Below are 18,911 nucleotides of genomic sequence, written 5' to 3'. Positions count from 1 at the left end.
CGATTGTACATAATCAGCCTTGAAGCACCCGCCCGAAATATCTAAGGACTCGTGTCAACCTCACAGGGCCCTCCCACGAGTCCCACATCGGAAATGAACACCACAAGCATCCCAAATGCCCTCTATAAATACACCCCTTCACCATCAACAAAGGGGTAAGACTTTTCAGCTTGACTTTTATACTACTATATAGTCAACAGCAAGAGCTCTTAAAAACAATCTTACTCGAGCATCGGAGGGTCTTAGGCTGGTTCCACACCGGTTCCATAGACTTTACGAGCTTCGCTTATCTTCTATTCAGGATCAGCATCCAAGGACAGGAAGAATCGGCATCCAACACCCAATCGATCTCTTGATCGTCCATCCCACTTGTAAGTTGCACTCATCTCTATCTATTCAAGATTTAGCGCCAACATCTTGTATTTTGAATGTTTCACCATTCTCTGCTTTTTGCTTTATATATATAGATATAGATAAATAGTATAGCCGAGCGGCTATACGCGGTTTTTTCCCCTTTTATAAAATGGAGTGTAAGTGGATAAAATTGGAGTGTGGAAATCACCATTCTTTTTAAATTATAGATAGTATAGCCGGGCGGCTAAACTCAGTTTTTTCTTTTTTAAAAATATACAGCGTATTTATTAATGTTTCTTTAAAAATAGTATAGCCGATCGGCTATACTTGTTTTTGTTTTGTTTTTTTAAAAACGATGTTTCTTAAAAAATAGAACTGCTCGGCTATACGCATTTTTATTTTTTATTTATAAAGCCGAGCGACTATACTTTGTAACTTGAGAAAAAGTATTTTGGATGCTGGAACTATTTTGCAAGAGAGTGTGCCAAATTGTTTCTGATAAGAGAAAAAAGTTTGTGTTGTTAATTGTTTTGGATTGAAGTTAAAATCTGAGTTCACTATAAGTAGTAAATACTTCCGTCCTCCAAAAAAATCATCATGCACCTCCTACATTATACAATCATAAGAAAAAATTGAACTAGAGTAGAAGTTCCCGATGATTATCTCGCTGGTTTAAACTTGAAACAACCCACAGTTTGTGTTGTTAATTGTTTTGATTTGCCTCCACAGTCAAAACAGACGGCTTATCTGTTTTGAGCACAAGAAGAAGAAGAGAAGGGAAGTCAAACCCAAACAGTGTCTGCTGCTGTCAGCATTGAAGACCGCCAATCATCATTCGTCATCCTCATCGTTCATCTTCAGCTCAATCATACCTGACCTTTACATCCCCATCACAAATATAAATAATATAGTCATCTATCATTCTCATTGGTCTCTTTTGTGTATCTTTATTCTTCTCTTTCCACACTGTATCAAAACCCAACTGAGCATAATCAAGTACAACATGGAAGCAGAAGCAGATGTTGTGATTGTGGGAGCTGGAATTTCTGGCCTTGCAACAGCCTTAGGACTTCACAGGTTCTCTCTCTCTCTCTCTCTCTCTCTCTCTCTCTCTCTCTCTCTCTCTAATTCACACATGTTAATGTTCATGGTTCATATATTTGTTACTATGGTTGGAATCAAAATTGAAATTTCTGGGTGCAGGCTGGGAATTAGAAGCTTGGTGTTGGAATCATCTGATAGTTTGAGGACAACAGGCTTTGCATTGACAACATGGACAAATGCATGGAAGGCCTTAGATGCCCTTGGCCTTGCCGATTCTCTTCGCCAACAACATGTCACACTTGATGGGTAATTTTCTCTCCATGCTTCACTCTCTCTTGCCCCTTCAACTATCCTAACATGTTATGTTCTCAGACTGCCAATCTCGACCATAAGTTACGCAAAATCAATCCTAACATGTTTGTTGGTACTTACTAAGTTCTACTTTTGCACTCACGAAACTGATTGCAGAGATTTGAATATACAGGACTGGGACTTCCCCAAGAATTACAGGGCTTCAAACATTTGAAATGTCATTTAAGGCCGAAGGAAAGCAGTAAGTTTATCAATAGCATAAGTGCTAAAAGTATCTTACTTGATGCTTAATATTGGAAATCAATTGTTTGCTAGATTCTATTAATTTGCTTCTATTTAAATGATTTTGTTAGTATCCATATTCAAGCATGCTCAAATGATTGAGAATGTACATGATGTGCAGCGGAGACCATGAAGTTCGACGCGTGAAAAGGAATTTGTTGTTGGAAGGCCTTGCAAATGAACTCCCCAGTGGCACCATCAGGTTCTCATCCAAGGTGGTTTCCGTTGACGAATCAGGCCACTTTAAGCTGGTTCATCTTGCAGACTTGACCATCCTCAAAGCCAAGGTAGACTGATCTTTCCTTTTTATCTCTATTTTTCCATAAAAAAGCCCTTGCAAAAGTCAAGTCATTATCTGAAGGCCAAGATCTTATCCTAAAGAGGCACTGGCTTTTGCAACGTATCCCACATCGCTCGGTTGATATCATAAACCACACTTCATAAACCTAACAGGAGGAAGTTAGATCGCCGAGCTCAGCAACGTGAGCTTGTAACCCGAGTGGGGGCTTTGAGGTGCTGGAACATTGTCCCAGTATTAGCTGGTCGGGTTCGGGTTGGCTATCTTCTGGCCCGCCCATTCCAAGCCAGGAGTTGAACCCTGTGGCTTGAGCGAAGGCTCTGGTCACTGCGTAAGGCTGGCTTCACAGAGCAACGACTACCTCCCGCTCTAGGCAGTGGAAGGATTACGGGTCGGTGCCACTCGGATCCGCCATGGCCTGCTAGACTGTCCCAATTGAACCAAAATCTTTTTTTTTTTTTTTTTTAACCTCAAAGCTGGAAACTTTGCATCTCTGCTATTGGTCATTTTCTTCCTAACTAGGTTGGTTCCACAAGGCAAAATTAAACTTTTACGACATGTACGCCGTTAGAACAACTTCACTTTTTGGGGACTACTTATTCATTTTTAAGCAGAGTATCTGTTTGAAGGCTTATTTATGGTAGTGCCCCCTAAAACTTTGGTCAAATCTCACTTTACCTCCCCCAAAAGTTAAAGTGGCCCATTTAACTCCCTTGAATATGATTTTGATGACGTGGCAGTGCTATTTTAGTCTTTTTATCACAAGTGGTGATGTGTCATGTGAATGGCCCACTTTTTTGGTTTAAATTGAATTAAATATAAAATAATGTAATTACTTGTTTAATTAAAAAAATAAATAAAAATCTTTCTTCTCTATGCATTAAAAATAAAATAAAATATTAAAAAAACCGTAACCATATCAAGATTGTAGTAAATTAACAAAACAAATGAAAAACAAAAGAATAAAAAAACAAAACAACAGAACTAAAAAATAAAATAAAATAAAATAAAAACATTAAGAAAATAATGCAGCCCCACCCTTTGTCCAGCAACCACCATTTTCCTTACAGCACCACCCACACCAGCACCCCCACACCCCAGCCACCAAACCATTGCCAAGCTAACCACACTCCCTCAGCCCCCAATCATCTAAGCCTCGAGCCACAACTAGGCCTCATCATTTGGCCCGCGGGTTCATGGGCCTACGAGGGCCTGACCGGCCCATCGAAAAAAAGCCTGGCCCGGTCCGTTATGGGCTTTGAGAGGGCCCAGCCCGCTTAGGCTTGGGCTAGGCTTGGGCTTGGGTGTTTGAAGCCCGGCCCGGCCCGATTAAGCCCATGAAAGCCCGGCCCAGCCCGCCCACAAAAACCCAGCCCGTTAGGCCCGCATACATATATAATTATGTATAAATAAGGGTTTAGGATTAGGATTACATTACTTGAATGACAAATCCCCCTCTTTCATTTTTTTGTGTGTGTGTTACTAGTTTGAAAAATTTTGTTTCTATTGAATTCTACTCATTCCTAGTTTCTAATTGGATGATTAGCACATTAATTAGTGTCATTTATTAATACAACAATTATATATATAATAAGACAAACAACATATCATATCACCAAACATAATCATACCACCAAATATAATCATACTTTTCTTTAACACATCACCAAACATTTGCATATTTATTCATACCATCCTTATAATATATATATATTTTTTTACACTTATTATTTTTTAGGCCCATTTAGGCCCGCCTTGTTGGGCTTAGCCCGGCTCGGCCCGATGGGGTTTTTTAAGCCCGACCCTTGAGATGGGCTTGGGCTTTGAATTTTCTAAAAAAATTCGGCCCGGCCCGGCCTGATATTTTCTCTCTACTCTTTAAAGCTTGGCCTGGCCCGGCCCAAGCCTATTAAATTTGGGCTGAGCTAGCCCGGTCCGACCCATTGACGAGCCCTAGCCACAACCCACCAACCCAGCCACCAAACCATCACCCAAGCCATCAACACTCCCCCGACCCTAATCATCTGAAAACGACACCATACACCCAGCTGCCCCCTAAACTTCCTCGACCCCAATAGCCACCTCACCCCAAATCCCCACCCTAACGGAGAGAGAAGCTCTGCAATTAAAAAAGTTTTTAATTTTTTAGTTTGTCAATTCCCCTAATTCCTCTATAGGGGAATGACGCCAATTGCAATGGATGCCAAATTCATGGTCATAAATTTTGGGGATTGGGTGGGTTTGGCTGGTGGGGGTTGTGGGTAGATATGGTTGGTGGTGGGTTTGTGTGATTATGGATGATGGTGCAGTGGTTTGTTGTAGAGAAGGGAGAAAGGAGAAAGGAGATGAGGCCATTTTTAGGGTTAGGGATCTTTTGTGAGAGTTAGATCTGGGTAGTTTTTTTTTTCTTTTTAATATTTTATTTTATTTTATTTTTAAAGCATAGAGAAGCAATATTTTTATTTATTAATTTTCCCATTTTTTAATATAATTTTTTAAGTAAACAAGTAATTACATTTGGTAAAAAAACTAAAATAACCTTGCCACGTCATCAAAACTATCAGAGTTATTAATGGAGATAACGGTGGGGGCAAAGTGGAACACGAAATCACAAAGTTAAAGTGAGATTTGACTGAAGTTCAGGGGGCACTACACTAAATAAGCCTTATCTGAGGGCCAAGATCTTATCCTAAAGAGGCACTCGCTCTTGCAACTTATCCCACATCGCTCGGTTGTTATAAAAAACTACTCTTTATAAACCTAACACGAGGAAGTTGTATCGCCAGGCTTCGCAACATGAGCTTTTAACCCGAGTGGGGGCTTTGAGGTGTTGAAACATTGGCCCAGTATTAGCTGGTCAGGTTCGGGTTGGCAATCTTCAAGCCCACCCATTCCAAGCCAGGAGTTAAACCTTGTCGCTTGAGCGAAGGCTAGTTATTGTTCTGGGTCGGTGAGATGAGGGGTAGGCGGCGGTGGGGAAGAGGGTGGTCTTGGGTTTGGGGTTGGGTTGCCAAAGGGGATTCAGTGACGGTGGGGATATGGATGGTCTTGGGTCTTAGGGTGGGTTTCGAAAGGGGAGACAGCTACGGTTGTGGGGAGGTTTTTTTTATTTTTTTTTATTTTACATGTTCTCTTTTCTTTAATTTCTTTTTCCAATGATTTAACGGCAAATTGGATGAAATGTTGATGATTTAGACGGAAGGGGGAACATTGAGAATAAAAGTTAGTTCGAGTCCTTAATTTTCTAAAAAAAAAGGTCATGGGGTAAATTAATAATTAGGTACAAGTTTAGGAGGTAATTCGATGAAATACCCTTAAACTTTTACGACATGTAGGCCGTTAGAACAGCTTCACTTTTTAGGGACTACTTATTCATTTTTAAGCAGAGTATCTGTTTGGTGGGTGTAAACCAATAACATAACATCATCTCTTTTTGGATGGAATACTTAATTTTTTAGGTACTTTCATCTAGTCACTTACAGTAATAATGTTGTGATTGAATAGGTCTTGGTTGGGTGTGATGGAGTGAACTCTGTGGTGGCAAAATGGCTCGGCTTCAAGCAGCCGGCATTTACAGGGAGATCTGCTATTAGAGGTTGTGCTACCTTCAAGAGCAGCCATGGATTTGATCCCATGTTCATGCAGCACTTTGGGAATGGTATTAGATCTGGTGCCGTCCCTTGTGATGATACAAATGTTTACTGGTACATTACTTGGACTCCCTCTTGCCAAGGTAAGCTTTCACACAAATTTTGGGGATTCTTTGCTTCCATGTTTCCTTTTGGTACCCTCAAGGCTCAAACATACAACAGATCCTTGGGGCAAAAAATATAACTTAAGATAGAACCTTAGATATTGGTACTGTTTCGCCGCATTGTAGCACCGGTATCGGTATGCTTCAAAATGGTTTTCAGATCTCAATCTCACCACAAATAAAAAAACCGTGATAGAATGTTTCATACTATGTTACTCAGCATCTGGACAAGAGGATAATTTTTTTCCTTTTCAATTCAGAAACTTTAGGACTTCATATTGGCTGCTAATAAGTGTTCGTAGTATGTAATTGCAATCAAACCAGCATCTGTATGTTGCATTTTTTTGTTTATTCTTCATGTCTTGTAGAGAAAGAACTAGAAGAGAACCCAGCTCAACTGAAGCAATATATGTTAAGCAAGCTCGGAAAGATACCTGATAAAGTAAAAGCTGTGGTAGAAAACACCGAATTGGATGCTTTTATATCCTCTCCATTGAGATATAGGCATCCTTGGGAGCTTCTTTGGGGAAACATCAGCAAAGGCAATGCTTGTGTCGCAGGAGACGCGCTCCACCCCATGACCCCAGACATTGGCCAAGGCGGCTGCTGTGCATTAGAAGACGGCGTTGTATTGGCAAGGTGTCTTGGTGAGGCCTTGTTGAAGAACTCAGGGGGAGAAAGAAAAGATAAGGAGGGTGAAGAAGGAAAGGAAGAGTATGAGAGGATTGAGATGGGGTTGAACAAGTATGCCAATGAGAGGAGATGGAGAAGCTTTGATCTGATTAGTACATCTTATGTGGTTGGTTTCTTACAAGAGAGTGATAGAAAATTTATGAACTTCTTGAGGGACAAATTTTTATCTCCAATCCTGGCTGGTTTGTTGTTGAAGAAGTCAGATTTTGATTGTGGGAAGCTCAGCATCTCTTAAATGCAATGATACTTCCTCTGCATATATAATAGTGATTTGCATGTAACCTTATATGTCAATCATATTAGTGCAAGGACTTTCTTTGTCATTTTGTAATTTGTATGGAGTTTCTGTAAAGGGACATTTCTTTTTAATCTTTATTAACTACATGGGAAACAAGATTCGAACTTGAGACATCTTTTAACGTTGAAAAGAGAAACGCCATTAGATTAAGAGTTAGTTGGTGTAGGACGGCTTATACCGATGAATCCAACAAACAATATTACACTTTCCTAGTGCTCAAAGATAGCTGCTAAAAAGAAAACATGGCTGCTAAATAAACAATACAAAGCATTTGGTGGCATTATTGGGGTTTAGTGCTTCAATAATAGATAAGAAAAGGTTGATCAGATTGAACATTGGCTGTTGTCACTTGTCTTTAGTGTGATCGTCATCTAAATTGTACTCCCACTATAGCACTATCCAATTGAACCAAAGTAAAAGCCTCAAATATCATTCATGGAAGTAGAAGCAGAAGCACAAGTTGTGATTGTAGGAGCTGGAATTGCTGGCCTTGCAACATCCTTAGGACTTCATAGGTTCTCTCTCTCTCTCTCTCTCTCTCTCTCTCTCTCTCTCTCTCTCTCTCTCTCTCTCCCTCTCTCATCTGTGCATGTGTGTGTGTGTAGTACTGCTAAAACAAGTTATGATTGTAAGTATGTAGTTCACTATGACTCTAAGCAGCAAGCAAAATTCAAATTTTTTTGGCTGCAGGCTTGGCATCCGAAGCTTAGTGTTGGAATCGTCGGATAGTTTGAGGACAACAGGGTTTGCATTCTCAACATGGACAAATGCATGGAAGGCATTAGATGCCCTTGGTATTGGCGATACTCTTCGCCGACAACATGAGACACTTCATGGGTACATTATGTCACCATTTTGGACAATTTGACATGTTATTGTGTCAAATTATGTTTCAATGTTTGAATACTTTGACAACACAGCAAAAAAATAAACTGAGTTAGATATACCCCTTTTGCTTGATATATTTCTGGACAATTGCTCTGTGTGTGTATATATATATGTATATTTTTTCAGCTAGTAGTTACTTGCTTTACAGGCACACATGAAACTGATAGCAGAGTTCTGAATACAGGAATGTGACTTCCTCTACGATTTTTGGGCTTCCAATATTTGAAATGTCATTTGAGGCCAGCGGAAAAAAGTAAGTTTAATAGTAGAGCAGTTCCCCAGTAGCTTATGTTCTTAAGACAATTGTGGTTTTTCCCTTTTTTATTATATATAAAATTCTTATTCAAACCTTTAGATATAAATAATATATTAAATAAAGCTTTAACAGTAAAGTAAAAATAAATAAATAAATAAATAAATAAAATAAGTCAAGAGTAAGAAAGCAAGCCTGGTATAGTGAAAGCAAGTCAAAGACGCTGTCCTAAAGCCTTTGTAGCCTTCCTACGTGCAGGTAATGACGGTCTACAAGACTCCTAGATACGACCCCAATACTCAGGCTTAAGGTCAGTTATGAGCACGTTCACAGTCAGATAGAAATCTCCAAGCCACAGAACCGTTGCCCAAAATAATAATATGGAAAGTAGGAAATATATGAAAGTATAAGAATAGAGAAATTTGATTGTGGTGTGTTTCAAATGTGAAGGAGGAGTGTCCTTTTATAGGCATCCAACACTTGTAACCTCCAGACACATTTAACCAGAAAAATTAAGGCAATAAATAGAAAATAAAAACTGATTATGTGGCAATCATTTTCTGATTATACGGGAATCAATACCAACAACACTTTTAACAAAAAATTTACCAAATGCCAAATTGCTTTCTCTTACACCTGATTTCTCTTACAGCAAATCTAACAGTGATTATTTTCACAGCACAGCAATGCCAAATTGGCCTCCAATTGCTGCATCTCATTTTTGCATACTTTTCGAACCCCAAATATTGTTTTCCTGTTTTTTTAATTTTTACCCTATATTGAAAATCACTTATGACAAGACTATTAACATTCAGTTTGAGCATGCTCAGATGATTGAGAATTTGAGAGTTTAACGGATGTGCAGCGGCTATACCCTTTTATATTAAATAGTATAGCCGAACGGCTATATCCTTTTAAATATGGGAAATAGCTCAAAATGCCACCTATTTTATAATTTTTTTTTGAAAATACCACCCCTCCCCTAAAATTTTAAAACTATCACCTATAAATACATTTTTATTGTTCACTGATTGCACACATATCACTTTTGCTGAAGTTTTGTTTTCTCTCTATGGCGCCTCTTACTTTCTCTATCGCCCCTCTCACTCTCTCTGTCGCTCAGCTCTCTCTGTCTTCGTTGCTCAGGTCTCACTCTCACTTCGGTCAGCTCTCACTCTCTCTTCTCTCTTCTCTCTTCTCTCTTCTCTCTTTCACCATCGCGGGAAGCGCTCGGCCTCTCTTGCGCAACTCTCTCTCGTGTAGCTCTCTCTCTCTCTCTCTCTCTCTCTCTGTGTGACGCAGGTCTTCCTCTTCCATCATTCACCTGCAAAACGTACTGTTCATCGTCAATTTGAATTGGTTTAGGAGTTTCTATGAAGTTGGTTTAGGGTTTCTATGAAATTGGTTTAGGGATTTCTTCGAAATTGGTTTATGGTTTATGGGTATCTCTGAAATTTGTTTAAGGTTGAGGGGTTTATTTGAAATTGTCTGATTCTGATGATTCCTTGTTTGAAACATTGAATGGGTTTGTTCTTTGTGGATTGATTCTTGCGTTTGATTTGGGATTATGTTGTTTTGCTGTTGTAATTGATGTTTCAATGCTGTTTTTTGCTATTGTATTGCCAATTTAGTGGTTTTTTTATTGGCATTTTAGTGCTGTTGTATTGCTAGTTCATTATGGTTTTAATGGTTTTGGTGATTTATGCAATTGAAGTATGTGTTTCCTGTTATTTTTTTTCATCCAAAGAAGGGAAATTGTATGTGTCATTTATAGCCTCTACATTACCTGATTTGGTAAATATAAGGTAAATGTGATCATGTTTGTCAATTGAGTTCAGTCTTCACTTATCACTTGGGAATTCACTCTGCTCCTTCATTATTTCAGGAAATCCTTTATATGAATATGCACACATGGAAGCTATGCTGGAGGTGCTTGATATGGTGATCCATAATGTCGATGGTTGTGGCTAATTGGCTTACATGGCACATGAATATTTCTATTTTGTAGATATGGCAGATCAATTGTACTTAATTTGGAGTAGGAATATGCATCAATTTCAATTTTGTCAAACCAAATTTGGTAGTACGTGTAATGAATACCAATAGGGATGTATTTGTCATTCGGTTTTCAAATTGGGTTTTTTTTTTGAGTTGCCGTCGTGGTTAGCATACTTAATCTGTACATTGTGAAGTTGAACTATTTCGTACAGCTCGATATATAAACATACTTGCTCATTATGGAGGTATAATAGTTTACTTGTTTGAAACGTTGTGTTTGTTTCCACTGAATTTTGCTCATTTTTGTATCCATTTTTTACATTTGGTCCGTGTGGTTTTCTTCATTTTTCTGTGCCGAATCCAACCATATACAAAACACAAAATTTGCATAACCGGTTGAAAATTTAAAGGTAAAAAAATGGAGATATGTCAAAACTGAAGAACAGAGGAAGTGCATAATTCATTTCTGCCTAAAACATGATAAACTGGTGCTACCATGGTGATACAGTGGGGATACAGTGACGATAAAAGGGTGCTAGAAATTGCTGTTTGTATTTATTTTGGGTTCCTTGTTTTGTTTAATTTCATTCACTTTTCTTTACTCATTGCTAGTTTATAATTGGATGATTAGGAGATTAATTTGTGTCAATTATTAATACAACAATTACATATATGAAGAATAATAAGACGAACAACATATCATATCACCAAACATAATTACACCACCAAATATAATCATGATTTTCTCCAACCCTTGACCAAGCAGTTGCATATTTATTCATACCATCCTTTTTTTTTTTTTTGTAAGTAATTTTTTCATTGTTATTATGTTTTTAAATTATTTGTGACACCGTGTTACAGTGTAATTATGATGCAACTGAGTGCCTCTTTTTCAAAGGCACGTTGTTTCTTTCTCCTCTTCTTCTTCTTTTCAAATGAAGTAGCCTAAACCCTAAACCCATTGACGAGCCCTAGTCAATATACATACAATAGGGTAGCAATATTAGGACAATATACATACAATAAAGTAGCAATTTCAGGGCATTATACCTGCAATACGGTAGCAATAGTATGCCAATATACATGCAATAGGGTGGCAATATTCGTACAATATATATACAATATAGTGGCAATATTAATACAATACACACACAATAGGATGGAAATATTAGGTCAATCTACATACAACACGCAGACATTCATTTCAGACTACATTTTACGCATGCAAAATAAATCGCCACCGGACCCTAACAATACTATCCAGCGAAGGGAAAACGAAGGCAACACTTTCACATCGCATCACCCAACACAACATCAATCGAACTAGCACTCACCCTTACCCAGCTGCACAAAACGTTGAAAATGCAAATTTTTAGAGGTCCATCAAAAGATCCATGTCTTTGGCCTTCATCCTCACTGCATGCACGAGGCTATGATGAGCCATTCCCTTTCCACCCATATTCAGCACCTGCCAGACACCAGCTACATCAATTTCGCTCCAATTGTAGTCTGGTGAGATGACCGAAGCATAATCTCGGAACATCTCGAAGCCGTTGTTGAAACATTCAACCATTTCATGGTTATATTCTTCAGATTTTGTGAATTGTTGGAGAAAATATTTCTTTGTCTCTTCCAATTTTAACTTGAGGGATACTAACTCTTTGCTCCGACTTAGTGCTTTTAGAGTTTGCTTCACTTCTCCAGCATATGCTTTGTTCAACTTGTTGGCCAAGTTTCCCATAACTTGGCCATGAATATCACATTTGCTCTCCCATCAATTTGTTCCCATTTGAATTACATAATAAACCCGGAAAGAGGGGAGAGAAGAGACAGAAGACAAGATGTTTTACATGGGTTGCCCATTAGGTCCATGCTCATATGCAAGGAACATAAATACTATAAGCATAATATGAAGTGCAAACGTTGAGGCACCTGTCAAATTCCACTTCCTACAATGTTTTGATACTTGCTTTTATACCACTTTTACAGATCCAAATATTGGCTTCCTACTCCATATGTAATTTCACAATAAACATATATACACAGATGTATATGTTGTCATTCTAATATATTTCAATATCTTGAAGAATGACCTACTGGAATTTCTAAGCATTCGATGCCACAAATTAGGTAATGTAGAGACTATAAATGAGACACACAATTTCCCTTCTTTGGATGAAAAAAAACAACAGGAAACACATACTTCAATTGCATAAATCGCCAAAACCATTAAAACCATAATGAACTAGAAATACAACAGCACTAAAATGCCAATACAAAACCACTAAATTGGCAATATGATAGCAAAAAACAACATTGAAACATCAATAACAACAGCAAAACAACATAATCCCAAATCAAACGCAAGAATCAATCCACAAAGAACAAACCCATTCAATGTTTCAAACAAGGAATCATCAGAATCAGACAATTTCAAATAAACCCCTCAACCCTAAACCAATTTCAGAGATACCCATAAACCATAAACCAATTTCGAAGAAATCCCTAAACCAATTTCATAGAAACCCATAAACCCTAAAGCAACTTCAGAGAAACTCCTAAACCAATTCAAATTGACGATGAACAGTACCTTTTGCAGGTGAATGATGGAAAAGGAAGACCACTGCGTCACGCAGAGACAGAGACAGAGACAGAGACAAAGAGAGAGAGAGTTGCGCAAGACCATTGGTGAATGATAAATAGTATAGCCGCGCGGCTATACTTAGTTTTTGCTTTTTAAAAACCGTATAACCGCGCGGCTATACTATATTTTTCCTTTTAAAAAAAAAATAGTATAGCCCCGGCTATACGCATTTATTATTATTATTTATAAAAATACACGATTTTTTTTCTAATTTGTTTCAAAAAATATTATAGCCGACCGGCTATACTCAGTAACTTGAGAGAAAGTATTCTGGATGCTGGAACTAATTTGCAAGAGAGAGTATGCCAAATTATTTCTGATAGGATAAAAAAAAGTTTGTGTTGTTCATTGTTTTGGATTGAAGTTAAAATCTAACCTCCTCCATTATACAATCATAAGAAAAAATTGAACTAGAGAAGAAGTTCCCGATGATTATCTTGCGGATTTAAACTTGAAACAGCCCACAGTTTATTTTGATTTGCCCCCACAGTCAAAACAGACGGCTTATCTGTTTTCATCACTGCTGACAGCAGTAGACAGACCGCCAATCATCATTCGTCATCTTCAGCTCAATTATACCTGACCTTTACATCCCCATCACAAATATAAGAAGTAAAAGCCTGAGTCTCCAGAGCATAATCAAGTACAACATGGAAGCAGAAGCAGATGTTGTGATTGTGGGAGCTGGAATTTCTGGCCTTGCAACATCCTTAGGACTTCACAGGTTCTCTCTCTCTCTCTCTCTCTCTCTCTCTCTCTCTCTCTCTAATACACACATGTTAATGTTCATGGTTCATATATTTGTTACTATGGTCGGAATCAAAATTGAAATTTCTGGGTGCAGGCTGGGGATTAGAAGCTTGGTGTTGGAATCATCTGATAGTTTGAGGACAACAGGTTTTGCATTCACAACATGGACAAATGCATGGAAGGCCTTAGATGCCCTTGGTGTTGCCGATTCTCTTCGCCAACAACATGTCACACTTGATGGGTAATTTTCTCTCCATGCATCACTCTCTCTTGCCCCTTCAACTCTATCCTAACATGTTATGTTCTCAGCCAATCTCGACCGTTAGTTACGCAAAATCAATCCTAACATGTTTGTTGGTACTTACTAAGTTCTGCTTTTGCACGCACGAAACTGATTGCAGAGATTTGAATATACAGGAATGTGACTTCCTCAAGAATTACAGGGCTTCAAACATTTGAAATGTCATTTAAGGCCGAAGGAAAGCAGTAAGTTTATCAATAGCATAAGTGCTAAAAGTATCTTAATTACTTGATGCTTAATATTGGAAATCAATTGTTTGCTAGATTCTATTAATTTGCTTCTATTTAAATGATTTTGTTAGTATCCATATTCAAGCATGCTCAAATGATTGAGAATGTACATGATGTGCAGCGGAGACCATGAAATTCGATGCGTGAAAAGGAACTTGTTGTTGGAAGGCCTTGCAAATGAACTCCCCAGTGGCACCATCAGGTTCTCATCCAAGGTGGTTTCCGTTGATGAATCGGGCTACTTTAAGCTGGTTCATCTTGCAGACGGGACCATCCTCAAAGCCAAGGTAGACTGATCTTTCCTTGTTATCTCTATTTTTCCATAAAAAAGCCCTTGCAAAAGTCAAGTCATTATCTGAAGGCCAAGATCTTATCCTAAAGAGGCACTGGCTTTTGCAACTTATCCCACATCGCTCGGTTGACATCATAAACCACACTTCATAAACCTAACAGGAGGAGGTTAGATCGCCGAGCTCAGCAACGTGAGCTTGTAACCCGAGTGGGGGCTTTGAGGTGCTGGAACATTGTCCCAGTATTAGCTGGTCGGGTTCGGGTTGGCTATCTTCTGGCCCGCCCATTCCAAGCCAGGAGTTGAACCCTGTGGCTTGAGCGAAGGCTCTGGTCACTGGGTTTCTAGAGTGGAGGGCACCGCGTAAGGCTGGCTTCACAGAGCAACGACTACCTCCCGCTCTAGGCAGTGGAAGGATAACGGGTCGGTGCCACTCGGATCCGCCATGGCCTGCTAGACTGTCCCAATTGAACCAAAACCTTTTTTCTTTTTTTAACCTCAAAGCTGGAAACTTTGCATCTCTGCTATTGGTCATTTTCTTCCAAACTAGGTTGGTTCCACAAGGCAAAATTAAACTTTTACGACATGTACGCCGTTAGAACAGCTTCACTTTTTAGGGACTACTTATTCATTTTTAAGCAGAGTATCTGTTTGATGGGTGTAAACCAATAACATAACATCATCTCTTTTTGGATGGAATACTTAATTTTTTAGGTACTTTCTTCTAGTCACTTACAGTAATAATGTTGTGATTGAATAGGTCTTGGTTGGGTGTGATGGAGTGAACTCTGTGGTGGCAAAATGGCTCCGCTTCAAGCAGCCGGCATTTACAGGGAGATCTGCTATTAGAGGTTGTGCTACCTTCAAGAGCAGTCATGGATTTGATCCCATGTTCAATCAGTACTTTGGGAATGGTATTAGATCTGGTGCCATCCCTTGTGATGACACAAATGTTTACTGGTACTTTACTTGGACTCCCTCTAGCCAAGGTAAGCTTTCACACAAATTTTGGGGATTCTTTGCTTCCATGTTTCCTTTTGGTACCCTCAAGGCTCAAACTTACGACAGATCCTTGGGGCAAAAAATATAACTTAAGATGGAACCTTAGATATTGGTACTGTTTCGCCGCATTGTAGCACCGGTATCGGTATGCTTCAAAATGGTTTTCAGATCTCAATCTCACTACAAATAAAAAAACCGTGATAGAATGTTTCATACTATGTTACTCAGCATCTAGACATGATGATAATTTTTTTCCTTTTCAATTCAGAAACTTTAGGACTTCATATTGACTGTTAATAAGTGTTCGTAGTATGTAAAATTGCAATCAAACCAGTATCTGTATGTTACATTTTTTGTTTATTCTTCATGTCTTGTAGAGAAAGAGCTAGAAGAGAACCCAGCTCAACTGAAGCAATATATGTTAAGCAAGCTCGGAAAGATACCTGATAAAGTAAAAGCTGTGGTAGAAAACACCGAATTGGATGCTTTTATATCCTCTCCATTGAGATATAGGCATCCTTGGGAGCTTCTTTGGGGAAACATCAGCAAAGGCAATGCTTGTGTCGCAGGAGACGGGCTCCACCCCATGACCCCAGACATTGGCCAAGGCGGCTGCTGTGCATTAGAAGACGGCGTTGTATTGGCAAGATGTCTTGGTGAGGCCTTGTTGAAGAACTCAGGGGGAGAAAGAAAAGATAAGGAGGGTGAAGAAGGAAAGGAAGAGTATGAGAGGATTGAGATGGGGTTGAACAAGTATGCCAATGAGAGGAGATGGAGAAGCTTTGATCTGATTAGTACATCTAGAGTGGTTGGTTTCTTACAAGAGAGTAATGGAAAATTTATGAACTTCTTCAGGGACAAATTTTTATCTCCAATCCTGGCTGGTTTGTTGTTGAAGAACTCCGATTTTGATTGCGGGAAGCTCAGCATCTCTTAAATGCAATGATACTTCCTCTGCATATATAATAGTGATTTGCGTGTAATCTTATCTGTCAATGATATTAGTGCAAGAACTTTCTTTTGTCATTTTGTAATTTGTATGGAGTTTCTGTAAGGGGACATTTCTTTTTAATCTTTATTAACAGGATAAACAAGAATCGAACTTGAGACATCTTTCATAGTGCTCAAACAATATTACACTTTCCTATTGCTCAAAGATAGCTGCTAAAAAGAAAACATGGCTGCTAAATAAACAATCCAAAGCATTTGGTGGCATTATTGGGGTTTAGTGCTTCAATAATAGATAAGAAAAGCTAGATCAGATTGAACATTGGCTTTAGTGTGATCGTCATCCCCATCGTCATCTAAATTGTACTCCCACTATAGCACTATCCAATTGCCGCTGCAAAATATAATATAAATACCCATCTCATCTTTCTATGTCTATATCTTTGTTCTGCGAGTCTGTTTCCACTAAAACCAAAGTAAAAGCCTCAAATATCATTCATGGAAGTACAAGCACAAGTTGTGATTGTAGGAGCTGGAATTGCTGGCCTTGTTGTCAAACAAAGTGGGTAGAATATTTTCTGATATTATTTCATTATCCGAAAGGAGGTATTTATAATACAAGGTTACAAACCCTAGCAGGGTCATACTAGGAAATAAGACAAAATCCTAATTACATAATTTCTATACAAAAAAAAGGAAATAAATAAACTCAACTAGACATAAATTAGGAATCCAAATTTTAAATTAATTTAGGAATCCCCGGCAATGGCGCCAAAATGACTCAATAAAAGGAAAAAAGAAAATCTTTTTGGGTTTCACAGACGTGACCAAAGAATTAGAGAGAGAGATATGTATAAATGGAGACGAAGACCAAAGAATTAAGACGTGACCTTTTTCAGTCAAAATTAAGACGTTATGAGAAAAAAGAAGAGTAACAAGAATTAAGAAATGAATGAGGGTTTTTTTTAGAACCCACAGTGTGTGTGAATTGAGTTGCCTTTCTTGGAAAGTATATTAAATAAATAAATAAATAAGCTTTTAATTAATGGAATTTTATTAAATAAATAAATAAATATGTTTTCTACACTCACACTCACAGTGTTTGCCAGCTCGTTATATAATCAACTTAAATCAGTTAAATCCATCACGCAATGCATTTCCTTCCAATTTTTTTTTATGATAAACTAATAGATAATTGACTAAATAAACATCCTGCAAAGTTTCAATAAAAATTTTCAAGTTTTTCTTACAATTTCCATGGTTTTTATTCAATTTTTATCGATATCAATAATATCCTGATATTTCCATCGAAATTTCTGTGTTTTTGGCCTACCGATATTTCCGATATCACCGATATTTTAGACCTTGGCCAGGAATTACTTTCAGATACCTTAAAATACGAGTCACAGCCCCCATATGATCTGCACTAGGAGAGTGCATAAACCGACTCACCATACTTACTGCATATGCAATGTCCGGATGGGTATGAGCTAAATAAATCAACTTCCCCACAAGTCGTTGATAACGTTTTTTATCGGTCGGAACTTGATCATAATATAACCCCAACTTATGATTATGCTCACTAGGGGTATTAATCGGTTTACAATCCAACATCCCAGTCTCTGCAAGTAAATCCAAAACATACTTTCTTTGGGATATAAAAATACCATGTTTAGACCTGACAACTTCAATCCCAAGAAAATACTTTAAATCACCCAATGATTTCATCTCGAACTTGGAAGCCAGATACTTCTGAAGACTCTGTATTTCTACTTGATCATCTCCAGTCACAATCATATCATCAACATAAATAATTAAATCCGTCAATTTACCTTTATAATGCTTCAGAAACAAAGTATGATCTGAGTTACTTTGCACATATCCAAATTTTTTCATGGATGTAGCAAATCTTCCAAACCACGCTCTTGGAGACTGCTTTAATCCATACAATGACTTCCGCAGCAGACATACAACACCCTCATTAGAGGTCACAGGGACACCGGGAGGAAGATCCATGTAAATCTCTTCTTGGAGATCACCATGTAGAAATGTATTTTTGACATCAAACTGCAATAAGGGCCAATCATGGTTAGCAGCAAGGGATAAAAGCACGCACACAGTGTTGAGCTTTGCCACTGGGGCAAATGTCTCTAGATAATCCACTCAATATGTCTGAGTATATCCCTTGGCTACCAATCTAGCCTTGTAACGATCAATGGAACCATCAGCCTTATGCATCAAAGTAAACACCCATCTGCATCCAACTGCTTTCTTTCCTTGTGGCAAAGGAACTAAATCTCCCGTCTTATTCTTGTTCAAGGCATCCATTTCCACATTTATGGCATCCGTCCATTTGGGGTTAGATAGAGCATCATGTAGCTTAGTTGGCACACATACACTAGATAATTGACACAAATATGATGCATATGACTTAGATAAACGATGTGCTGTCACATAATGGCTAATGAGATATTTAGATTTGGCATGTATATCAGGAGAATATTGTACTTTGGGTTTCCCACGAATAGTTCGTGAGGGTAATTGATAAATAGACATAGGCAAATCATCAGACA

The 18,911-nt window shown here is 38.3% G+C and overlaps 2 protein-coding genes, 1 long non-coding RNA gene, 1 other non-coding gene and 1 pseudogene across 5 annotated transcripts; all 5 read left to right on the top strand.

The window, feature by feature from the left end:
- The first annotated feature begins 1,232 nt into the window (after nt 1-1,232).
- LOC110753813 (monooxygenase 2-like) lies at nt 1,233-7,141 on the top strand. The gene is made up of 6 exons (XM_021954788.2): nt 1,233-1,431; nt 1,558-1,704; nt 1,883-1,951; nt 2,114-2,279; nt 5,795-6,023; nt 6,413-7,141. Exons 1-6 carry the CDS (start codon nt 1,358-1,360, stop codon nt 6,970-6,972), a joined length of 1,245 nt encoding a protein of 414 aa, XP_021810480.2. The 5' UTR covers nt 1,233-1,357; the 3' UTR covers nt 6,973-7,141.
- Nucleotides 2,460-2,741, top strand: LOC148292597 (signal recognition particle RNA; annotated as a pseudogene).
- A 314-nt stretch (nt 7,142-7,455) lies between the features above and the next one.
- Nucleotides 7,456-16,501, top strand: LOC110753811 (monooxygenase 2-like). 2 transcript variants are annotated; one of them, XM_088245052.1, is made up of 6 exons: nt 7,456-7,550; nt 7,726-7,872; nt 13,986-14,054; nt 14,221-14,386; nt 15,149-15,377; nt 15,768-16,501. In XM_088245052.1, the coding sequence occupies exons 1-6, from the start codon at nt 7,471-7,473 to the stop codon at nt 16,325-16,327; spliced, it is 1,251 nt and encodes a 416-aa protein (XP_088101178.1). In that variant the 5' UTR covers nt 7,456-7,470; the 3' UTR covers nt 16,328-16,501. The 2 variants fall into 2 exon arrangements, with proteins under 2 accessions (XP_088101178.1, XP_021810479.2); XM_021954787.2 differs by lacking the exons at nt 7,456-7,550; nt 7,726-7,872 and adding exons at nt 13,230-13,542; nt 13,663-13,809.
- On the top strand, nt 9,224-10,443 carry LOC148292596 (uncharacterized). Its single transcript, XR_015826616.1, has 2 exons — nt 9,224-9,339; nt 10,062-10,443. It is a non-coding gene; the product is annotated as an uncharacterized LOC148292596 (long non-coding RNA).
- Nucleotides 14,567-14,871, top strand: LOC148292595 (signal recognition particle RNA). The gene has a single exon (XR_015827310.1).
- Nucleotides 16,502-18,911: the final 2,410 nt, after the last annotated feature.

Source organism: Prunus avium, chromosome 8 (assembly GCF_965620075.1).
Source record: "Prunus avium chromosome 8, drPruAviu1.hap1.1, whole genome shotgun sequence".
NCBI classification, from domain to species: domain Eukaryota; kingdom Viridiplantae; phylum Streptophyta; class Magnoliopsida; order Rosales; family Rosaceae; genus Prunus; species Prunus avium.
Note: the sequence above shows the minus strand (reverse complement) of the source record. Positions and strands in the feature narration are given on the sequence as shown.